Source organism: Trichomycterus rosablanca, chromosome 10 (assembly GCF_030014385.1).
Source record: "Trichomycterus rosablanca isolate fTriRos1 chromosome 10, fTriRos1.hap1, whole genome shotgun sequence".
In the NCBI taxonomy this organism is placed as follows: domain Eukaryota; kingdom Metazoa; phylum Chordata; class Actinopteri; order Siluriformes; family Trichomycteridae; genus Trichomycterus; species Trichomycterus rosablanca.
The window spans coordinates 792,896-810,000 of NC_085997.1; the positions used below are offsets into that span (position 1 = coordinate 792,896).

General features: G+C 43.7%; 1 protein-coding gene across 5 annotated transcripts; it reads right to left on the reverse strand.

Annotated features, from left to right (window-relative positions):
- Nucleotides 1-491: 491 nt before the first annotated feature.
- On the reverse strand, nucleotides 492-12,939 carry a1cf (apobec1 complementation factor). Of its 5 annotated transcripts, none has more exons than XM_063002641.1 (12): nucleotides 12,835-12,937; nucleotides 8,902-9,045; nucleotides 7,922-8,056; nucleotides 7,340-7,470; nucleotides 6,973-7,211; nucleotides 6,689-6,853; nucleotides 6,109-6,206; nucleotides 5,741-6,020; nucleotides 3,934-4,127; nucleotides 3,113-3,249; nucleotides 2,058-2,200; nucleotides 492-1,711 (listed from the first exon to the last, which is right to left on the reverse strand). In XM_063002641.1, exons 2-12 carry the CDS (start codon nucleotides 8,998-9,000, stop codon nucleotides 1,566-1,568), a joined length of 1,767 nt encoding a protein of 588 aa, XP_062858711.1. In that variant the 5' UTR covers nucleotides 9,001-9,045; nucleotides 12,835-12,937; the 3' UTR covers nucleotides 492-1,565. The 5 variants fall into 5 exon arrangements, with proteins under 5 accessions (XP_062858711.1, XP_062858707.1, XP_062858709.1 ...); XM_063002637.1 differs by having other exon boundaries at nucleotides 3,934-4,151; XM_063002639.1 differs by lacking the exon at nucleotides 12,835-12,937 and adding an exon at nucleotides 10,637-10,776 and having other exon boundaries at nucleotides 3,934-4,151.
- Between the last annotated feature and the right edge of the window lie 4,166 nt (nucleotides 12,940-17,105).

Here is a 17,105-nt window from a genome sequence, read left to right on the forward strand (position 1 = left end):
AAAAATTGCATAAAATATTAAAATAAATAGAAATTTAATAAAATACTATTAAAATAATAAATAAATAAATAAATAAATAAATAAAGACCTTAGTCATTTTCATTATCATATAGTCATATTTATTATTTTCGTGAATGGATTTCCAGAATGTACGTATCGGGGGTGGTACGGTGGGTAGCACTGTCGCCTCACAGCAAGAAGGTCCTGGGTTCAATTCCCAGGTGTAGTGGTTTGGGTCCTTTTTGTGTGGAGTTTGCATGTTCTCCCTATATCTGTGTGGGTTGCCTCCCACAGTCCAAAGACATGCAGTCAGGATAATTCCTCAGATAAGTCAGATCACCCTAGGTGTGAGTATCTATCTGCCCCATTTCACCCAGTCAGTCGTACCCACAGCGACCCTGACCAGGATAAAGCGGTAGTAAAACAGACACTGAATGGATGAATGTGTGTGTGTGGTGAATTCTCATCATAATAAAGCCTCAACAGAAACGTTTCAGAATTGAACCAAATTTTATTAAAAGCACATTTTAATCATCAGCTTCAGTCTGTTCATCACAATTGGGAGCTCAGTGATGTTTCGAATTGACAAACCTCCCAGTCACCCTCCCAGTCTGATTTACTATCATCATCATTATTATTATTATTATTATTATTATTATTATTATTTTAATGCCAGTCCAGGAGACGGATGATTTTTATGATCCTAAAACAAACAGTGTCTGAATTCAGGTATAAAAATAAGTTGTAAGTGCTGAACACACTTTAATACTGTCACTGCTGTAGGAGTCCAACCAACGACCAGCTGGAATCTTTAAAACGTTCAAAAATAAAGTAAAATAAAAATAAAACACGAACAACAAGAACAACAAGAACAGGAAACATGGTTCACAATACGAACAAAAGTATCGGGACAAGCACACGATCAGGTGTCCGAATACTTTTGGTCGTACAGCGTGTGTTAGATATTCTGTTAAAGTAAATAATCAAAAAATGAGCACAGACTTTAAATATAAAATATATATATTAATGTTAAGGCTGTTTATTGTATTTTATATGCTGATACACTGTGCTTAATCAATCAAATATAAAACACGGGCTGTTTTTTCATTTATTTATAATTTTTAACCTTGTTTTTACAACGATGGACCAAAACATTAGCAATCTTTTAGGATCTTTCAGGTTGGTCTGTACCAGTCGTCGTAGCCTTTCTGTCTTGTGGAGTCAACGACTTGGATGCCCAGCCTCCTGGCGGCGGTTGGTGGCTCGTCCCTCCTCGGACCACTGCTGCCCGTGACACCCCGTGATATTTCGGTCAAAATGATTTATGCTGATCATCCACCCAGGGTTTGAATCCCGGACAGTCACATGCACGATTGTTCTGATGGATGTTTTAGGGGTGGGGGGTGGTCCTAAAGTTTTGGCGGATTTGTGTTATGTGGGGGTGACGTGGAGGACCTACATTTCAATAACATAAAGCTTTAAATTCATACGAGCCCTATATACACCTGTAAAAAATTCTATAAAATGTTCTGGCACTTCAGACCGTACGGAGACGACAGCCGGGACTAAAACACGCCGTAAGCGTCTCCGCGGGTGGCGATGGCGAACGCCGGGTAGCCGTCGTAGGTGGCGTAAGCGGTCAGGTCCTGACCCAAAGTCACGGCCTGTTTGAGCTGGGTGGCAGCGACGGTGGTGTTGGCTATGGCGTAACCTGGAGAAAGAATCAGAAATAAATAAATATCTGTAGGTATCATCAGTCGTGTTTTATTTTGACGGGCACTCGGGTGGCGCAGAGGTCTGTCACGCCGGCCCTGAGTGCTGTTGGCCGGCCGGGGTTTATATCCCGGAGCCCTACGGAGCTCGATGCATAAAGAATAACTTTTGCATGCATGTGCAACCTACGAACGTGAAAACCATCGTGCCCACTAGGGGGCGCCCGGTCGACCTGTTGTGCCACCCGGGCGCCCACATGGCTCATATTTAAGACGCTTTATCTAAATCGGTGGTATAAATATGTTATTTTATGAAATAATGAGTGTCTTACAGACCTTACATACCTTGGAATGCCACGGCAGCGGCGGCAGCAGCGGAGGCATCGGCGCCCTCTGTGTGCAGACCCAGAATCTGAAGCGTGTGCTCCGCGGCGTGGATTTTAGCCTCGTCTACCGCCGTGCACAGCTTGGGTGGCGTGAACGGGTGTCTATAACGAACCAACAGTAAGAGACGAAAGTCTTTATTATTATTATTATTATTATTAATCATTCAGTCATTGTCTGTTTTACCAAGACTTTATCCTGGTCAGGGTCACGGTGGGTCTGATTCACTGGGCTAAAGGCAGGGCACACCCCGGACAGGTCACCAGGGCACAAACACACACACCTTGGGCAATTTAGCATCTCCAAATAACCTCACTGCACATCTTTGTACTGTGGGAGGAAACCGGAGCACCCGGACGAAAACCCACACAGACACAGGGAGACCACTCCACCTGGGAGTCGAACCCAGGACCTTCTTGCTGTGACGTGACAGCGCTACCCACCGAGCCCCGCCTCGTATGTCTAGAAAGCTTTCTACAAGATTTTGAAGCGTGTCTGTCGGACAAACAAGCATTTGTTTAGCTCACGACCGACACTAAAGGTGTCCCACAGGGTTCAGTCCTGTTCCTCTACTCCAAACTCGTCAAACCCTGTTTTTAGTGACCTTGCTTTGGAATCCTCAGTAATGGGTGTGGCTGAGACACCTGAATAAGACCATTAGGAGAAGTGTCTACATACTTTTGTCTGAGACAGCCAATCATGTCTGTGTACACGCAGACGCCCGACCGGCTGATAGCACCGCCAAGATTCAAACCCAGGGTCTCAGAGGTAGTGGGTTAGTGATGATAAGATGATAATAGTGAAAGCACCATTTCATTCAGCATCTATGGTTATAAAACAATAGCTAGTGTAGGTAGTGTAAGTGCTGCACAGGAACGAGGGTCCCGGGGACCTGGGTTCGATCCTCGCATAAGTCAGCGTGTGGAAAATAAACAAACGTTATGCAGACGGACTTGGATCAGTAAAATAAGGTTTTAAATTAAATATAAAGGTCTGATGTGAGGGTGGCAGCTTACATGTTGGGGTACTGGGTGGCCAGGGCGGGGATGGTGACCTTATAGAGGAAGAGTTGTCTCTGATCAGGTCCGATGGCCGAGTGAAGCTGGTACATCGGCTGCCCCCAGTTATTCTTCTGACAAACGTCCTCCAGGATCTGCAAAATACATCGTCAATTAACCGTTTTCAGTACGCGGGGGGAGACGTTAGGGTTGTGCTGCCTCAGCCCGTCAGTTTGAACGTCCCTTAGTGAACTAAAACTGTAGTAGAGCGTCTAAATAATCTGCCTAATGAGCTCCATGTCTTACTAGAACCCTCTCTACCGAGGCAGCTGATCAGGTGGGTATTAGGGGAGCAGGGCGGGTTGCCAGGTTCTCAGACAGACCCTTTGACCCTACCTAGCCTGGCCGAACACCTTTATCATTACGATACCCGAAATAAACCCATGGAGGTGGAGGGATGGGATCAAAACCAAATGTTCGAATCTCAGCTCTGCTGCCGGTCGGCTGGGCGCCTCCTAGTGGGCACAATCGGCAGTGCAGACAGTGCGGCAGACAAAATCGACCGCTAGTCTGCTGGGTGGGAAAAGACGGGACTAATAAAAGTGGGCGGGGTCTTTAAGGCTGTGTGCACCTGTACAGAAGTGGAGGAATGTGGAGATTAGAGTGAAACCGACCTCACACGCCGATCCACCGAAGTACGGGGGTATAAGAAGGGGTTGGAGGGAGGGCGTGTCAGGAAAATATACCCTCCATACGCCATTGAGGTCTCCAGCACAGGAAGAGGAACTGGCTATGACTAAATTGAGAGAAAAAGGATCTGTTAGTGTGAGTGTTCGTACCTGGGGAGCGTGTTTGATGCCCTGTGGTTTCAGCGTTACAGGGTTCATGGGCGTGAGCTCCATGCCCGGCAGCAGGTCGTACAGTTTGTCGTCGGGTTGTTTGTCCGTCTTTAGCTGATAGGCGGGGCAGCCGCGGCCCACGCCCGCGTAGGCCAGGTAGCCCCGCCCGCCGAGTCCGCGCACCCCCGCCGCCCCTACAGGCATATTCATGTAAATTTCTAGGAATGCAAGAAACCATCGGATCGAATCAAATCACCAGAAATCAGCCGGGTTTCAATCACACAGAGCTCCAGGCCGGCACACTACAGTGTGGCTCTGATCCGCAATTACAGGGTTCCATTCTTACCCAACCACTTTTATTCCCCGGGTATTAATTACACGACTGTATTATGCAGGCGTGGAGAACAAAACACGCTGTATGGACAAAAGTACTGGGACACCCGGTTTAATAATCAAAGCCACAACAGTCGAGTAATAAATCAACTCTATATGGGAAATTCTGTGCTCCCGACTCTGCAGGAACAGTTTAGGGAAGGCTCTTTCCTGTTCCAGCTCCAGTGTCCCGCACAGAGCCCCGAAATGAACCGGAACATCGACGTCAGCACCCAGTCGTACAAACGCTGTCATCTTTTGACTGACAGGCACAAATTCCCACACACAGACCTACTACAGAGTAGCGGCTGTTGTTTTAGCTCAGGTTTAATACCGTCCGACAGGCTCACGGTCGGGTGTCCGAATACTTTTGCCATATAGTGTAGATACATGATTTATTATACAGAGCAACAAACGCTACTCAACTTTGGAACGGTTATAAAATCTAACTGGGTATTTATTATTATTATTGTTATTATTATTATTACAATTATTATTGTTATTATTATTATTACATTTATAATTAGTAGTGGTATTATTATTGTTATTATTATTATTATTATTATTATTATTATCATCATCAGTATTATTATTATTATTATCATTATTATTATTATTATTATTATTATCATTATTATTATTATTATCATCAGTATTATTATTATTATTATTATAAGTATTATTATTATTGTTGTTGTTATTATTGTTATTATTATTATTATTCTCATTATTATTATTATCATTATTATTATTATTATCATTATTATTATTATTATCATCAGTATTATTATTATTATTATAAGTATTATTATTATTGTTGTTGTTATTATTGTTATTATTACTATATTGTAATTATTGTAATGAAATGTAGTAATAATAAAAATAACAATAATAAATGTAATAATAATAATAACATTAATAATAATAATAAATATAATAATATTAATATTATTAATAATAATAATAATGATATTAATAATAATAATAATAAATGTAATAATAATATAATTAATAATAATAAAAAAAATGTTAATAATAATAATAATAAATGTAATAATAACCATAACAAATAATAAAATAAATAAAAGATGAAAATTTTTTATTAGGGTATCCAAAAATTCAACAACATGATTGAAATCCCATAATTATGATTAAAATCATTAAAATTAAAAGTATTAGTTTATTACTACACAGAAAATGTAAAAATAATAAAGAAAATATTTATAAATAAATCAGGAGCTTTAAGATCCGCTCGCCCACTGCTGCTGAGATTCGTAACCCCTACAGCTTCCCTAACTCGGACAAGCCGATTATGTCTGTGTAGGCGCCCGGCCGGCTGATAGCACAGCTGTGCCACCGAGCGCCGTTTTGAACTGATCTGTAAGAATCTTTTGATCTTCAGGGATGATGATTGGTGAATAATGGAGACTCTTACCTCTGACTGAAGGCGGGCGCACCATGCCGCGCGTCCCCACGTGACCCTTCGCCGCGGGGAAGCGGAACTGACCGGGCAGCGCCGTGTAAGCGTGCGGGGCGTAAAACACGGGTGCGCCGAGGTAGGCAGCCGACGGGTCGTACACCTGACCCAGCGTGTAGGTGTAGTCGCCCTGCAGCAGGGCCGCCCCTCGCCCCCCGGTGCCGCGGGTGTACCGCACGTAACTGTCCTTATCCACCGGTTTGGCGAGCGTCACCTCGATGGGGGAGCCGTCGACCACCTGCAAAATGTGGAGTCTGTTTGTTAAGCACGACTCACTGCTGACGGGTTCGAGCCGAGATCGGCGGAACGAAATCCGGCGCGGTTACCTTTCCGTTCAGCGCCGTCATGGCGGTCAGGGCGTCCTCTCTCTGGGAGTAGTGGACGAAAGCGTAGTCCCTGATCTTCTTCACCCGCTCGACTGCACCTGTCGGGATACCGAACGTGTCTGATTTAGTTAATGATGTCGGTCCAGTAGACGGTTTGTGACATTTAAAGGTACAGTACAAAAAAAAAAAATCCAGGTGTAGACAAAATAATGGAAACAGTAATTAATTCGTTTATTCGTTTGTTATACAACCACTGTATTCTGGTCAGGGTTGCTGTGGGTCTGATTCTTTGGGCGAAAGGCAGGAGACACCCCAAATGGGTCGCTAGTCCATCACATGGCACACACACACACACACTTTGGGCAATGAATCTCCAAATATCCTTCAAATATATATATAGACACAGGGAGAACATGCAAACTTCACGCAGAAAGGACCTTAGGAGTTCCTATGCCCGTGCCCATATATGCCAATTTGTCAGCCCCCCTATACCCCACCCACACCACATCGGTGCCACAGGAGACCCCTGGGCAGCCCGAATCTTACATAACTAAGATGTGTACGTTCAGCCGGTATGTACCAGGTTTAATGGAGTTAAACTCCTTCTCGATGGTTTCTTCGGTTGTGGCCAGCATCAGGTTCCTGACGTAGAGGATCTTCACGGTCGACATGGTGTCCTCGTCCACCTCCACCTCTGGCTCCGCCCAGTCCACGGCGATGGCGTGGCCCCACAGCTGAATCCGACCTGCCGTCACACACATCACACATCTGTGTGACCTTTTCAACTAGAACAACGAAGCTTCTCACAACACTTTGAAGTCCGTCTGTCTGCGTGTGGGAATTTGTGGCCGCTCGGGCGTTTACCTGGCAGCAGTTTCCTCCTGGCCATGGCGGCGGCGCGGTGGCTCTCGTACTCCACGAAGGCGAACCCTCGGTTCTTGTTCTTGTCGGCTGCGCTGGGGTAAACGATCACCTCCACCACGCCCTCGGTCACCTTCCTCATCTCCGCCAGGATCTCCTCCTTCTTCTTGGTCTTGGGGATTCCTCCCACGAACAGGCGGCAGTTGTCCACGCTGGCACACACGCCCAGGAGACGCCCGTTCCTAAAACAAGATCACGGGGGCCCTTCCGTTAGGCTTTCACCAGCGGCCGAAAGTATGTGGACAACCCCAATTCAACAATTCAGACGTGTCCACATACTTTTGACTATGTAGAATATACGCGTTATTACCTAATTTCATAATTGTTGAGTTGCTTCATGGCGTTCTTGGCTTCTTGTTTGGTGCCGAAGGTGACGAAAGCGTAACCGCGATTGTTGCCGTTGAAATCCATCATCATCCGAACTTCATAGATTTTTCCGAACTTTGGGAAAACATCGGAAAGATTTATTAATCCCTGATAACATCAAACGATAACACAGCACTTCGATTACAAACCCTGCTTTCGAAAAAGCGACGGGGGCGTGTTTCTCCTGTGTTCCATTAGCGTTCCTATTCATGAGACTTTTTAATGTATGGCTTTCTACTTGTATTGTATTTCTTGACGCAGCGGCGGACTGTGTTAAGCGACAACGGTTTTCCGAAGCTCTCCCCAGCCCACATGGCTGTATTTATCACAGTAGTGTGACGGGTTCTTTAAGCAGTGCCATGTGAGAACCTTTAGATCACGCACATTCAACAGTGGTTCCCCACAGACTGAGATTTATCCACATTCCCGGAATCTATTCACAATATTATGTACGGTAGATGGTGAAAGATCTAAATGCTGACCCCACATTCCACCTTTAAAGAGTCGCTGTATGTAAAATGCTTACTTGTTCGCAGAGCGGCACCAGTTCGTCCTCAAACAGGTCCCGGGGTAATTTGCCCACGAAGATCTCACTGCCCCTCTCGGGTGGTGGCCCTTCCCAGCCAGGTGGTGGACCTCCGTATCTCCTCTGGCCATTTTCCTGCAGAACAGGGTGAGATATGTGATAAACAGGCGCGCAAACCAACCTCCAATAATCAGGTGATGAATCAACGGACTTAATTGGCTATGTCTAAAGAGGGGGTGGACAAGGCCAGTCATGGATTAGTGTCTTGTCCGGGGGTCTGCTACTGCACTAGGCCCAGTGATTGCATAAAAGCAGGACCCAGCGCAACCCTGACCAGGATGAAGCAGTGATAAACCATGAAAATGAAAAAACGTCGATCCCATTTCTCACCACACGGTGGAGCTCTAACATCGTAAACTCATTCAGCTCAATACTGCGATAAATTGTTATTAATATTTGGATAATTTTAGACACTTTTCGGCATAAAACCCCAAATAAATAAATAAATAATAATATTTAAAATAATAATAATAATAATAATAATAAAATAATAATAATAATAATAATAATAAATAATGATAATAATAAAAATAGTAATAATAATAATAATAAATAGATAAAATATGTGAGAGGGGGCGGCACTGGTGGCCTGCACAGCCCCGTAAATCTCAGCTTTTTATTGAATTGAACACCTTTAGGATTAATTGGAACTCCAACAGTGAGCTAGGCTTTCTTGTCTAACAACAGAGCTACTCTGTATTAGTGCCCAACAGGCTTGTAATCGAGTGTCCACATACTTTTAGCCACACTGGAGGAGAGGATTGCATCTCTGCATTATTTGGAAAGAAGTCCCCCCACCCTTGTGAGATGTGATGAGAACGGACAGCACCCCTATCCCAACACCTGATGTGTACTGGACAGCATTTTGGTCAGAAGCAGGGGATTGTGGGTATTGTAGTGTGTATCATGGTGTCTCGTACCTGGTGTAACTGGTATCCAGTGCGCTGGATGAGAGAGCGCAGTGAGGCCTCTTTCTGCGTCCCAGTCAGTCCATCCCCACATTTTTGATTGGTTTCCATTGTGAGTGATTATCAGCAATAAATCAGCGAAATTAGGGGTGCTCACTGCAATTAGATCAAAGATCAAAGACATTGAGATATTTACTCGTTTTAATTCGAATAAATCATAAACGATTAATCAAAATAATCACAATAATTGAGCTTTTAGTTGCAGAAAGAAAAAAGATCGAACATGGTCGCAAGGTGAGTTGAGCGGCATTAACCTTAAGAGTCTTGAGTCTATTTTTAATAGTCTGTTTTTTAATATTTCTGATTTTATTTATACTATATTTTATTTTATTCTATTTTTTCCCAGCATATTATCACCTACTGTATATAACCTGACTATATCTATATTTCTTTTCAGTGTGACGTACTCTATCAACATATTGGACCCAAAAACACACAAAACGGATTTGAAAAATTTTAAATGATTTTTTACTATAAAAACACAAACCTGCTCAATAAAGCTTTTTAAAGACTAAAAATGGAAACGTGTTGCAGATGAAATGAAACTATATATAATTATTTACATCTAAAAGCATTTCAGGGGTTCCTAAATAGTGCAAAGTAACATATACAGGTAAAAATGCGATTTAAAAACTGTAAACAACTATTTACAACAAAAAAGTCCTACATCACAGGACTTGCACTGCCAAGGATTGAGGTTCTTTTTTTTGTCCATTTGGAGGCAGCATTGAAACATAAACAACATAAAACAAAAACCTGGCCTTTCAATCCAGCGCCTGATTGAACTTTGACCCAGTTTGCTGTTTGCTGACATTTTCAAAGCACCTCCAATGAGACGAACTGTTTGATACGAGGCGTACGAACGACGCTTAACGTGACCTAACGTGAGGAATGTGATTAGTGGAGGAACTTATGAGCAGTAATAATGAAGAGAAGTTTAGTGCTCCTGTCTCCTTCTTTTACTACATTAAACCACGTTAAGCTTTATTCTCAACCAGAAGCGTTTTAGACTCTGGGAGAAGCTGATTCTGATTCTCACCATTTCTCAGAAGCTGGAGCTGTAACACAAGTTTAAAAGTGAAACAAGGAGGAGAATCCAGATAAACACAGATACATGTGGACGCCGGAGACGGCTCGGACCCACCAGAACATGGACCCCACAGGACATCTGAAGGAGTCCTGAGGTATCTCGTACGTTACTGGCAGGTCCGTCAACTATGGTACAAGTGAGGTGAGCTCTTTCTTTAGCATCCGTGCTTGTTGTTTTGCTGATGTTTAGCCACTAAAAAATATCTTACTAAGTAAATAACGGGGTCGAACAAGACATGACAACGTTTGTCCTTTACTACTCTACATTTTTATTATATTATTATTTACCAAGACACGCGGTTCTTTGCTTCTCTGTTAGATATTCATGAAGAAATGATTTCACACACACACACACACACACACACACACACACACACACATCAGGTTCTACTTTCTCCGGCGGACAGCGTTAGCAACACAAGCGCAGAGCGAGACCTTTTTCCCAGCGCCGGGTCAAGGACCGCTGTGTAATAATTAACCTGCGTGATCCAAAGCGACTGTATTTGTTTAACCGGGAGAAGGGGGGGGGGGGGGGGCGTGTAGCGTACTCAGTATCTCCTCTAACCCCAAAATTAGCATTAGTCAAATATATTCAAACCCGCTCCTGTGAGACGTCTTTGTGATCGCGGACGGCGGCCGAGCTCGTTCAGACCGTTGTGTAAGAAAGCAGTCCAGCGGAGGCTCTGAATGATCAGTGGAATGATGAATGATCGTCCGGGTCTCTTTTCAGCTTCATTTCATTAAAAGAGGGTCAAGATGCGCCCCTGCGGGATAAAGATCAAACGAGACGAAACTCAGAGTCGTATCTGCGCCTCATTGTCCGAATTCAAGTATCAAGGGTGACGATGGGTCCGATTGGGGCCGCCAGTCCAATAAAGAACACACACACACACACACACGTTTGGACTGAAGGAGGAAACCCACACAGACACAGGGAGAACATGCAAACTCCACACAGAAAGGACCCTGACAGCTTCACCTGGGAATCAAACCCATGACCTGAGAGGTGCAGTGAGGCCACAGTGCTATTTACAGAGCCATTTAGCCATTTAGCACCAAACACACACACAGGGGTCTGATGTTCTCCTTTTTGGGGTTTGATGTCCCTCCTTTTTGGGGTCTGACACCCTCCTTTTTAAGGGTCTGTTGCCCTCCTTTTGGAAGTCTGATGTGCCTTTTATTGGGGTCTGATGTTCTTTTTATTTTGGGTCTGATGTCCTCCTTTCTGGGGGTCGGATGCCCTCCTTTTTAAGGTCTGATGTCCTCCTGTTTGAGTTCTGTTATGTTTTAGTTACATGTACCACACTTATTACCTCTGAAGATAAATACCAAAGGTACTAAAGGTTTCTTTGTGGGTTTTATGAGAACAAAACGTACATTTATCGAGCTTTTAAGCATCGTGAACAAATCGACGGACTCTAAGATGCTTCTGCCTCTTCATCTTATATAATAAAACTAAATATTACTAACGACCTGCAGCGAGTCCGGCCATTAGCGAAGCCTCGGCTATTATCTACTCAGCGCTTCAGAAAAGGCGATACGAAAATCGTTATGAGCGTCGCAGCGACGGCACTTTATTGACCGAGAGAAATGTAGGCAAACACCCCAGATAAAAAAGACGGAGTGTTTTCTCGGATGGGCTTTATGGACGCGACTATAGCGCGGCGGGAGGAAGGTCCATTAGCGAACGTGCGCGGCTCTCTCCACATCAGCCTGGTTACCGTTTGCATAAACAAGATAACCAGACGGGCGTCTTATCTAGCCGGGGTCAGTACCTGCTCTGTGGGGCTTTGTTGACCGTGTTTAAATACACACCGGACTGAAGGCCAGTGGATGATGGTCAGAAAATACTCAGAGTAATAATAACAGTGGAAAGGGAATTTTTGGGTTCTAAAGTGCTCCATTTTCTGGTCTGATGTCCTTCTTTTTGAGGTCTGATTTTCTGATGTTTCTTCCTTTTTGGGGTCCGATCTCCTCTTTTTTGAGGTCTGATACCTCCTTTTTGGTGTTTGATGTTTTCCTTTTAGGGGTCTGATGTCGTTCTTTTATTTAAAATAAAATAAAATAAAATAAAATAAATGAAATGAAATGAAATGAAATGAAATGAAATGAAATGAAATGAAATGAAATAAAATAATAAATAAAATTAAATAAATAAAATATAATTAAATACAATAATATAAATAATATAATATAATGTGATAAATAAAATAAAATAAAATAAAAAAAGTATTTTAAAGAATGGTATTGTAATAAAAATATTACTTGATGCAAATTTTAGAGCCTAAAACAAAAATTAAACATCATTTAGTAAAAAAAAGAGTTGTAATTAGTTAAATTAATGAAGTTTATGATTAAAAATGGAACACTGTGCCCTGTCGTTCCGCCACAGTAGTAATATAACCCGTCTGCTCCAGTCATTAGCAACTATAATTATTTATTAGCTGTTAGCTATCTACCTTTCAACATGAGGTCTTTATACATATGGTAACACGTCCAGCGATAATCCAGCAGCAGCGTTTCACTTTATCAGACGGAACTTAAGCAAATACGCAGCGCTCTGTTCTCCAGCCGCACACAAACGATCGATTCCTTCATTTTACGTCTCGTACGTTTCCATCAGTCCATCAATACGTTACGGTAACCACACCAGAGCCTCGCTCAGCTCTCACGTCCGCCCTACACCGCCTCCAGAGTCCAGGGTTAGTTCAGAGCAACAACAGATCCCAACAGTACCAAACGAGACTAGCAGGAGCACTCGGAACCCAGAACCAGAGAGAAGGAGAGCGAACTTACCTGAGCAATTTCAGAGATCAGCACTGGCTCGACTCACAGCTTCATTCTGGCTACGTGGGCTTCATGTCACTGAGGTGATTCTGTAATCACATCATATCAAACTCCAAAGGTTCACCAGCCTGGAGCTGCTTTACAAGCTGGGCGGGTTAAACGTTAACCAGTCCTATCTCCCTGCCTCTCCTGCGCTTGCTCGCTCCGGGGCCCGAGAGAAGCCCTTTGACCAGGGACGCAAAGATCTCGCTGCCTCTGGCCCAGTGACCTCTGGAGTCCGGGGCTCTCGTCAAACGTGTCGTGTTTTTAACCTGTGTATTTCTTTAAGAATTCGCTGGTCGTGCTGTTTCTACTCTTAAAACAAACACTTTTATATACGGCGAGATAAAACATGATACCGGAGGTCGTCTAGTTCTTAATAAACACATATAATAATAAAAATTACTTTATTTTAATGATTATAATGGTGCCCGGGTGGCGCAGCATTATATTACACAAGCCATCGCAGGGCTTTGGCATCCACCCCTTACCCCCCACACAGCCAGTCAGGTAGACAAGCATGGAATGTTAGTATCAGACTCTCAAATTGTGGCGCTCTAGTCACTCAGTGGTCTATCAAGCTAGCCGAACCACACTGAGATCTGGGTTTGGATCTCAGCTGTGCTGTCGGCCGTCCGGACGTCTAAGCAGACACGGCTGAGGGGGGATGGATAAAGCCCTGCGATAGAATAGTGCTCCACACAACCCACCACAACCCTGACCAGGATAGAGTGGCTGATTAAAATGAAATGCAAATATAATGAGATGGTCAGTTGCACAGATGTGTGCACTTGCTTTTCATTATAATATTATAATATAATAATATGAATTTTATAATAATTATAAAAACTTGTTTAAAAATAATAATAAAAATATATATTTTAAATAATTAATATTAAAAAATATTTAAATAATTATAAAAAGTATTATAACTGTGTAATTATCAAAGATTCTTAAATAAAACTTAAATTGAAATAAAACAAATTAATACAAAATAAAAGCATTTCTGAGGTCTCAGACTTGTGTCCCACACTGTTAAAAAAAGCGTTTGTTCCCTTATCTGATGTCATTTCTGTTATGTTATCTCATTAAACTTTATTTCATTTCTATTGTTTACCGCCGTTTTATTCTGGTCAGGGTCACAGTGGGTCCAGGTTTCCGCAGAATCACCGGGCACAATGTGGTAACACGTACCGGACAGGCCGCCCATCCATGGCTGGGTCGTGTCTGTGTGTAGACGCTCGACTGGGATTCGAACTGGATCCTGGTGGTAGTGGGGTAGCATGATTTACCCTCCGCTCCACCCGAGCGCCCACCAGTTTAATTAATGTTAATTTATTAAGGCGGTATTACACTGACGGTGAGGGTTCGATGCTGCCCAGCAGTCACATGTGATTTACTGGTATAAAGAGTCTCTACAGGTACGTAGGAGTGAACGTCAGTATTTTACTGAAGGTACTCTGGCAAATATTGTTTATTAAAATGATTTATTAAATGCATGTACAGTGCTCCTCTACATCCTGAGTCTTTATCTTGCTGCAAAAAGAAGAGGGAGGTCCAAGGGCCCTTAATTCTGACGACGTCACACAGACTGATTGATCAGGGATTGATCAGGGATTAATCTGATCAATCGATTCTATTCATTCACTGTCTGTTTGATCACCGATTGATCTAATTCAGGGTCGCGGTGGGTCTGATTAATTGGGTTAGATACTGAATGCATGTGTTTGTACTGTAGGAGGAAACCGGAGCACCCGGAGGAAACCCACACAGAAAGGGCCGTGCACGCTCGGCTGGGGAATCGAACCCAGACCCTTCTTGCTGTGAGGCAACGGTGCTGCCCACCGACCCACAGCGAAACAGAATCGCCCCAAAGGCCGACAGAACCTCACGTGTACGGACGAGTGACAAATTAAAGGAAAAACGTTAATCTACTGGGGGGGGGGGCATTCATTCTATAACACAACTGATGGGAACACTGACGGATCCTAATATAACACAAAGCTACTGAGTGGAATATGTTTATTTATTATTACGTCCTTATATATATTTTTTTTTTGGGGGGGGGGTTAAGCATATCTGAATATTGGTGGCGGGGGGGCAAAATATATTGTAATCATATCAGACACTTAAGCCATAAACACGCCCAGCTGGACTTGGATCGAGGAAAAGATCAAAGCAATTATAAAGAAGATCCCCGCTGTGAAATCTGACATCATACACCAAGAGAACGGTACCAGACTGAATGCTTGATATCTACACTGAAACTTCTGGTGATTTAGTTAAGAAGCAATCAGCACAAAAGTGTTAGTGGTATTTTCCAGGATGATGAAGCCTGTTCCAGCAGGGTACGAGGAGGCACGAGGGCTTAATGCACCGGTGGGCAAACTACGGCCGACCGAATATTTATAAAATTGTCCCACAGACCGCGTTCATGTAGTGGTTCAACTGCAATACCCTGCATTTCCACTAGATGGCTCCAAACACTACCAACCTTTGCTAAAGCAATACGATGGCAAGGAAGGGTGATCAACAACGCAGTTCCCACTGAAATGCAATCTGTTTCACATGTAGTTTGTATTAGTTCACCAGACAACCCCCCCCCCCGTGTAGCCCTTGAGCCAAAAAGTTTGTGCACCCCTGGCTTAACGTGTGTGTCAATTGTGTAAATCTGAATCTTTGGCCTTAACATGGGCACACAAACACACCGGGCTACTTTAGAACTGGGATTTGGCGTCCTCGTGGTACGTTGCAACATTTATGTGGACAGTTTATTGCGCATTAGTCCAGAGTCCGATTTCATAAGCGCTGGTCTGGTCACGCCAAAATAAATAAATAAATAAATAAACATCACACCGGGCGGACATGAATAAAACGTTCATAAAAACTTTCAGAAATTCAACAGAGAACATCAAACAAACAAACAAACAAACACTGACGGGCTAATAACTGATACCACACAAACACCAGGGTGGTGGGGCGCTCGGGTGGCTCGCCCACCAGCGCTGACCTTTCAAGCTTATAAAATCAGCGTGCTGGGATTACGACCTCTGCTGGATGATCGATGGCGCTGCACATGCGCGATACGGATCTCTGTATGAACCCACCCGGTGCAGGTGAAAAGAAACGATTGATACTGGACATGTTTCGGAGGGGGCGTGTGTTAGTCACGACCCTCCTCAGTCAGGATTGGGGGGAATACGATCAGGGAATTGGATATGACTAAATTGGGAGGCAATTGAGGGTTAATTAAACACGGTGTTGCAACTAATTCCTTTTTTATGAGGATTATTAATGTAGATATTTAATCCCTCCTTCATTCCGGCGGGTGCGCTAACTTAGTCGCAGCTGTATTAGCTGTGTTAGCATGGCCGCGCCCTTGAGTCGCTAACACGGTTTCCACTGGTTGCAGAACTTTGATAAACGCGGCGAGCGCTTCCTTTAAAAACAATAGTGCTTCTTACACCCTCGCTCAAAATATCTTCACCTCAGGAAGTCGGTGGCAGCGGCCTTCACGGCGTCACCGTCCTGCCGAGGGACCCGTGTGACCTCGCTAGTGTCGGAGAACGAGGTCTGTCGTTTGATTACCTTCTCTTCGTGTGTTGTGCCCCCTGTGCAGCTGTACCCACATGTGTAGGAGCTTGTGCCCATTCAGTCAGGAGGGCATTTGTGAGGTCAGACCACTGCAGTTTATCCCAAAGGTGGAACCACTGGAGTTCCACCACGCCGAACTCATGCCCACCACGTCTTTATGTACATGAAATATGATCGTGTTGGTATGTTACTCTATGTTACCCCATCACCTCTTAGATCCGGGTTTGAGCCCCGCCAAGCGTCTACACAGACACGAGAGGCTGTGTCTTAGGGACGGTAGTCAAAGCCCTGAGATGGACCGGTGCCCTGTCCAGAGTATTCCCAAACTTGTGCCCAGTGTTTCTCATTGGATAAAGACGTTGATGAAAAGAAAAAATATTTAATAATCTTTTATTGTCTTTATATTTTAATAATTATCTTCTTTTATTGTGTTCCAAATCTGTGATGATGTCTGGTGGAGGAATTCCTCATCACTGCTGTAACGGCGGCCTCTGCTGGCGGGTCCAGGTACTGCACATAGACAGTGAACAAAGGAGAGCAGTGCTCGACTCTCCATACGCTATACTGATCCCCGTGTGTTAATTACGGCCCTACTTGGTCAGGATCGGGGTCTGCAGCAGTGGAGGTGACCTGGATACGACTAGATT